The 7,920-nt window shown below is 43.2% G+C and overlaps 1 protein-coding gene across 2 annotated transcripts in view; it reads right to left on the reverse strand.

Moving 5' to 3' along the window:
- Positions 1–7,489, reverse strand: part of GVQW3 (GVQW motif containing 3) — a 35,165-nt gene extending 27,676 nt beyond the window's left edge. Inside the window, exon 1 of one of the 2 annotated variants that reach the window (XM_063094046.1) lies at positions 6,551–7,489. In XM_063094046.1, coding sequence (XP_062950116.1) covers positions 6,551–7,015 — 465 coding nt within the window. In that variant the 5' untranslated portion in view covers positions 7,016–7,489. Of the gene's footprint in view, positions 1–6,200 lie in introns of those variants that run through there. The other variant, XM_063094047.1, reaches the window with a different exon arrangement.
- Positions 7,490–7,920: the final 431 nt, after the last annotated feature.

The raw sequence follows: 7,920 nt of genomic DNA on the forward strand, positions 1-7,920 counted from the left end.
AAATCTGTCTCAAGAAATCACTTTGTAGGAGAGAACGTGAGAGTGAAATCCAAAGGAGGCTAATTTTACCCAGGAGAGTATCTCATATCCTTTTCCATTTATCAGGATATACTTGATTCATAAGTGCTCTTTTATCTACCTGGGACTACATAACAGCAGCATGCCACTCGTAGTGTGTCTTCTCAAAACCGCTTTGGTTTTTTGCAGGGATTCTGGTCACATCCCCTTCTCTCCTGGTGCAGGTCCTTTTCTCTGTCCCACTCCTGCTGCCAACACAATATCATGCAACCTCCATGGTGACTCAATAAGTTAATTGTTCATAGACCAAATTAGTGATTTGGTCTCAATCTTTCCACTACCAACTTTTGGTGCTATTGTTTTTTATTGATAATAAAAGTAATAATATTTTGGAGAAATAAAAAACCAGAAAAAAACTTAGAAACATCCATAATCCAGACATCTAGAGTTGGCACATTTTTTCTTTTTTTCTCTTCTTTATTTTCTGCGGGTAGGTATAGGGATCAAACACCAGACCTTAGTGTTATCAGTACCACACTCTACCCAGCCATCCCAAGATATCTTTTCTAGTCATTTAAAAAACATTTTTGGGTTTATATATACGATTCTGTATATCACTCTTTTCACTTGATGTTATAAGCATTTTGCCATGCTGTTCATAAACAATGAACAATACTCTTCATAAACATTAATTGTAATGAATGTATAAGTCTATGTTATAGCCATACTCTAATTTATTTATCCAATTTTCTACTGTTGGAGTTTTAGATTGTTAAGCATAAAATTTGCTCACATTTTAGACTATATTTTTAGGACAGATTCCCAGAAGTGGAATTAGAGGATCAGAGGACATAAACATTTTTAAAGCTCCTGACAGATATTGCCAAATTGCTTTTCAGAAAGTTGTTGCCAATTTACACTTCCAACATTGCCAGTGTGTGTTTTTTTTTACCAATATAGATCTGTCTAAAGAATAATAAAATTTAAGAGGAACATACAGTCCACAAATTGTTAATTCAGTTGGAGAGGCATCAAGACCATAAGACAAGGCATGTGGTAAGGGTCATACCTATTTCCAGGTATGCAATTAACAACAAGTTAATGTGAGCACATGGAATAGAAGTTTCACAAGAGTCAAGAGTAACATAATTAGATTTCAGACTGTCAAATCCAAAGCCTGTATCTATTTGTCCACTGCTGTCTGTATCCCAGCACACAGGACAGTGCCTGGCACATACAGTCACTCAATAAAAATTGGTTAAGTGAATTAAGACGGAATTTTCTTTCAGATGCAGTCTTTCAGCAGCTGTAGGGTTTAGTCATTCCTAGATTCAAGGGAAACATGACTGGCTAGATCAGACACTCTTGTAAAAGTCTGTTCAATCCTGAGATTCTATTACAACTTTGGAAAATCAACTTAAATGAAGGTGACACAATAAAGCTCTCTTTAGGGGAATAACAATATATTTATCTACCTAAAGAGACATACCTCAGCACCATTTGCAAGGTACACACACACACACACAAGGGATCTTCAAAATGTACCTGGAAAGATTCCTATTATCTTTTAATTCTATTTTCCATGAATTTTTGAAGTACCCTCATATATTTTATAAGCATGCAAAAAAAAAAAAAAAAAAACTTCAGTGAATTGTCGCCTCTGTAGTACACACTTTTAAGAAGTGATAACATAAACTTATTCAAATGCTGCCCATGGTCAAAGCATTTTTGGAACTACCTTTGGTTCATTCTATGATTGCTGGTTGCAACTTGGCAGCATTTTTCAGTGATTTTACATAGGAATAATATAGGTGATAGTTTGTATAATACCTTTTTTTAGTCAAAAATAGCACAAAATTCATTTTGCCAACTGGAATATGGTCAAGGTAAAATAGCCAATCACTCAGCTCTAGTTACTCTTCAGTCCCCATGAAGATTCCCTCCAGTATTCCACAATTTCTATATAGTAAGTTGCCAGACACTGCCAGATCAATTTGGCATTAGTAATATTATTGATGAAGAACAATCAATCATCTATCATTTTTATATACTCTAGACCAGGGGTTGGCAACCTATGGCCTATAGGCCAAATCTGGCCTACCACCTGTTTTTCTATGGTCTGCAAGCTTAAAATGTTCTTTTACTTTCTTTTTTTTTTGCCGGCTGGCCAGTATGGGGATCTGAATACATTTTTAAGTGGTTGAAAAAAAAATCAAAATAATATTTTGTGAAAACCATATGAAATTCAAATTCCAGTATCTATTTATAAAGTTTTGTTGGAACACAGCCATGCTCATGTTCCCATATTAGCTACGTCTGCTTTTGCACTAAAATGTTGAGGAGTTGCAACAGAGACCATATGGCCCACATAGCCTAACACATTTCATTTACAGAAGTCTGCTGACCCTTGCACTAGACCCAAGTGGGTCCTTGGAGGTACTGAAGCTCTCCACTACAGATTTTTCATTTCTGGACATTAATACTGGGAGAAGAGTGATGCAAGCAGGTCAGTGTTTGCATGGATCTGATAAGACAGAGACTAGAGAACATAAATACACAAGCGTATTTTTTACATCCCTCAGATGGGATGTAAAACACCTGGTAAAACCTGGGAGGTCTGATCCAATTGAAGCAGAAGTTTGAGAACACAGGGTAACATATACAGTTCAGCAGCAAAGGCAGGTTCATACCAATTAAGCCATATGGGACCCTGGTGAGACCCAATCCCAAGAAGCCTGGTGAAACTTGCTGGAGATGATGTCTGCAAATAGCAGGCAAGCTGAGTAGTGTAGGTGATGCAGTGATAGGTCTCCAGTAGTACCCCATTCTTTTACTAGGTGCTCTCAAGTCATTTAGCATTGGGATTTATCCAGGCATCTCCAATGGCAAGTCTGGACTTGACTAAGAAATGGATCTGAAAAGAAGGCTCTGGAAAGTATGCTCCAGGTACACATTCTTTCCAAATGATAACATTTCAAACATTTCAAAAAATGGTAACATCTCAAAGCCTAGGGCTGAATTCAGAAGACTGTAGAACCATCCACATGTTTCTCTAAGTAAAATTTTTGGTGAACATTTTATTCTTTCTCTTTTTGATCATTACTAGTGGGACAGCAATGTGGGGTGGGGGGATGGGGGGAAGAACAGCCTGAAAGTCAGAGATTCATTGATTGATTGTGTTAAGCTTAAGAATTATGGTCAAGTTTTGCAGATGGCCAGCTCTCCTCCTGACGTACCACAGCCAGACTTGATCTGCTGTGGTTAGGTGGAGCTTCTCCTGTTAGGGAAATAAGTTGCTGGGAGAATGGGATTTGAATGTTATAGCTCTGAAAATGTTTCATGACTCTTGGTACCCGAGGTAACCAAACTGACTCACTGAGAAACTGGTAACACTGGTTGACTCTGGGGAGTGCAACTGATGGTGGCCAAGGGTGGGAGAGAACTTTTTCCCCTCCCTGTATGTTCCTTATAAAAAACACAAACAAATTATTCCTCATGTCACCTCACTCCACATCTTGAGGATAGGAAGGCAACCTGGGGCCTGGGCTGGAATAGATCATTTCCTTACTCAATGTCTGAAGTGGAGAGCTGGAAGAGGCATCCACAAATCAAAGGAGAGAAAAGTTGTGAGTTGAGTGGAAAACCATAACCAAAAGGGCAATTAGAGGATCAGCACATCAAAGTGGTGAAAAGCAGCTATTGGAAGTATGATGCAGAACCAGAAAACAAAGCAGCAGGGAAACAGAGGAGCAAGAGCAAACTGGTGGAGAATAAATGGAGAGGTGTCTGGGAAGAGCCAAGGACAAGAGCCTGGGGTGTGACTCATGGCTGGATCTGTGACTATAGGTCCTTGAGCTCAAGAGGCCTGGGCAGCAAGGTCCAAGCCAGGGAAAAACTCACATTGGCAATAAAACAGATTTGGTGGATGGGCAGATAAGAAATACTGTTATGTAAGAACTCTCCTGTTTGGGGATATTCCTAGATTATGCTCTAGCCTTGGGTTTAGTGATTCTGAGTGAATGGCTTGCTCTGGATGAGTGTTAGGGTAGTAATTTTACTTCCCCCAAATCTGAGGCATCCTATCATCATTGAATATTTCCTGGGAAGCCTTGCTAACAGGCAATGGGTTCAGATGGAAGTCTAACCTACTTACTCAAACTACTATGATCTAAGGTAATAAATTAAGTCCTTTTCTTTATAACCACCTGGAACAATTTGAATTCACACTCCTGATTATCTGCTTCTGGTTGCTCTGTGTCCAAACCCTGTCTGGGCCAGCACTGCTTCTGGCACCCTACATGGCATGGGTCTTGGTCCAGCATCATTGGCAGGGTCACTCAAGCCCTGTTTACAAGACTGAAATAAAATCCAGAAATAAGTTCTCTCAGGACCTCTGTGTTATAATGGGTTGGAGATAAAGTCTGTAGGTATTGTTGTGGGATCCCAACCTGGGCCCAGTAGCATACAAATCTGCTGCAATTACCACTGGGCCTGAACAAGGATTAATATGAGGTTCAGCAATAAAGTTGCAATAGCTAGCTAGCATTTCAGGCTTTATTCCTGAAGTGCTGTGTTCCTATTGGCAAGTGTTTGTGGGCAGCCCAGGGCCCCGTCTGATGTAGGAAGATTTAATAGTTCTGAAATGGAATGTCTAGAAATTGCTAAGTAGGTAGAAGTCTAGAAGCTGTTGCTTGGTTTAAGAGTTTTCCTGTACAATATCTTTTCTTTGTGGGACAAGGTCTAGCTTATAAGCTGCTTCAAAACTGAAAGGTGTTATTGGGGAACCTGTAATTTTTTGAAGGGGTAGAGACAGTGAAAGAACAAAACTAAAAGAAGTTGTTGAATAAATAAGTGTTGGGCCTCTACTATCAACCAGTATCATTTACTTCCTTACTAGTTAAATAAGAGGAGCAGTTATATGTAAAAATTTTGGGTAAAACACACAGATACTGACCAATACTGTGAAATGTTGTTACCACCTCCCCAATTCCCTGCATCCCCACCAGACCTTCTGAGATGTTTCCAGTCTATGTGGTATTACTTGGAACACACTGGGAAAAGTTCCATTCCATAAATACTAGCAGAGAGGCAGGAATAGAACTGACAGAATTTGAACTTGTAGACACTGCTTTTGGGGGTCCAGTTGGAAAATTACATAATCAAATAAGTGGGTTATTATAAACCTACACATAAGACTCAGGGGAAGCAATTTATAAACTACCAGTATAAAATTGGGGGCAAAAGAAAGAAAGCAAATTATCCCAAGTTGTTCATCTTCTGTAACACTGTTATCTTCCCCTTTAGACTTTGCTATTTTAGCCAACAGTGTCATCATTTTCTATTGATACAGGTTCGAGGCCTTATGTTGTTCCACTTGCCTGGGAAGCTCTTCCTAATTTCATAGCCTTTGTCTCACCCTTCCTCATGGATCCAGTTCAAGAACCACCTCATCCATGAAGCCCATCAGCCCTTAGTGATCTTGTTTCATAATTTCACACTGTCAATGCCCAATAGTGTTCTAAAAACAGCAGGTGCTCAAAACACAGCTGACAATATTGGCATCAGTTACTAAAAACAGGCTGCTGTGTGGGAATCAGCACGTAGACAGCAGCCGCCCTTAATCCAGGGTCTAGAACGCTACCTAGTCTTGCTCACACATGATAGACTAGGCCCGTGTCCCTGGTTTCTACTTTCTAGGCTCAGATCCTCATCTTCCAGCATAGGGGATACCCAAAAGAGTGGGAATCCAAAGCACAGGACTTGAATGAAACAAACCTAGCTCTTCTGTGAGGGTAGGTCTGTGAGAAGATTAGTATTGGTGGCCAACTCCTAAGTTCTGAGGGGCTCCCACTGAGTCATTTGGGCCAGATCAACCCTTAGGCCCAGCTTTGCTCAATACGTCAGCACACCACTGCTTTCTGTACCATAATTCAGGCCCTGACTGCAAAGCACGCTGAAACTATAAGCCTTTTGGGGTCCTCCCAGAAAAGCATGCCTCCCTGGGCTCAGAGACACAGACTCCTCCTGTTCCCACTTCTCACTGGCATGATCCCCTGAGGCAGAGTGTTGAGAAAAAGGAACAGGACAGCCACAACAAGCTAAGGTCTGGGCAGTGAAAGTCATCCAAACTTGTTAAGCAAAAGAAATCAAGAACAAGCAAGTATGAGAAGTCAACAGCCAAAAGTTCTTCAAAGGTGTGGAGGACAGCAAGGAAGATGGCCCAATAGTCCAGCAAAGAATAACTGGGAGGGCCATGACCCATAGGTAGGAGTGTTGGTGAAGACGGAAGATAGATGAGCAGCAAAAGATGGTGTCTAACAGTGAGGCAGCTTCCTAGTTCAGGTTCAGCTATCTCACTTTCCTTTCACCAGGGTGTGACCCAGTCCTGGGCTACCCTGGTGGGAGGGCTTGTTGAAGATGAAGCCTGCAGAAGCTGGCTGGCAGGGCAGTGGATTCTGGGATGGGACACAGGCAGAGGCATTTCCCCACCAGCTTCACCCTGGAGATGACTCCATGTTTCAGAAGTTGGTACTTTCTTCCTCACACATAAGCTATTTTTCCTAGTTTCTTTTGAAAGAACAGACCGAAAGTCAAGTTTTTGAGGTTTAGATTCATCTTTCAAAACGCCTGATGTAACTTTTCCGGAAACTTTCCTCATGTTCAAGTTTTCTTTCAGAATTCGTCTAACAGTTTCTTTATCTAAATTTAATTCTTCAGCCATCATTCTCACTGTTAACTGCCTGTTTGAACAAACCAAGTCCTTGACCTTCCGGATATTCTCATCCGTCCGGTGAGTGACTGGACGACCACTTCGGGCATCATCTCGAACATCTTCCCGCCCTTCTTTAAACCTTTTGTGCCAGTCAAAAACTCTAGCTCTTGACATGACTTCATCTCCATAAGCTTCTTTTAAAAGATGATGGGTCTCACTTGCAGACTTGTTCAATTTCACACAAAATTTGATACTAATCCTTTGTTCTAAATAGCGGTCACTCATTTTGGCACTAAACACCACAGGAAAGTTAACAGGCCACGACTGTGAGGGGAAGACAGAGGAACCAATCTCTATAGGGCTGTAGGCGTAATCATGTAGCTAATCTTGCTCCTCTGAACGTCTCACCATTAAAGATTAATCTTTTCTGAGTATTCATCGCTCAGCTTCCAGTCGAAGCTGGGAGGCCCGTTCTGAAAAACCTAGTGGGGCTAAAGAGTAGCTGCAAAGCTGGGAAAAATGAAATCTCCTACCACCCACGTCTGCGTCCAATTCATGCACGCAGACCTGCGGAGTTTGCAAATCAGTCACCAAGGTCGTCCCGATTCCGCGGCCCTTAAGAGCCTACGGCGATTTCTGCAATAGAGGTCTAAGTGACAGTAACTTAAGCAAGCAAGGAGAGATGCATTGGTGGTGTAGCGTGGAAGCTTGCCCTACATCCGCAGACACTCACGCACGCCAAACCTACCGGAGCAGCCCTGTGTTCACCGGCTCTAGAGTTCCGAGAGACAGGCCCGCATGCGCAATCCCCTCCCCTTGCCGGGTAGGCTGTGCGCAGGCGCACTGCAGCAGTCCGCGCTAGGCTCCGCCTCCGCTTCGTCACACCCCGGCAGGCGCGCTTCCTTGCGCGTGCCCGTCTGCGGAGGAGGCGGTGGAAAGGAGGGGCGACGAAGGAAGGCTGAGGGAAGAGAGGGCACCCCCGGGCGCCAGGGTGCATTGTGGGAAGGAGGCGGCAGCGTCCCGGGCGGGCGGGAGGTGCACCAGCGGTGGCGGCGGCGGTAAATCCTCCCGGCCGCTCACAGCACTGTGGAGCCGCGTCCCCAGCCCGGCCTCGGACCGCGGCGCCCCTCCTGCCCCTCGCGGCTTCTCGCCCGCCCGCCCCTCCCTCCGCGCGCCGGCCTTGCGGAGCC

Source organism: Cynocephalus volans, chromosome 4, assembly GCF_027409185.1.
Source record: "Cynocephalus volans isolate mCynVol1 chromosome 4, mCynVol1.pri, whole genome shotgun sequence".
NCBI lineage: Eukaryota > Metazoa > Chordata > Mammalia > Dermoptera > Cynocephalidae > Cynocephalus > Cynocephalus volans.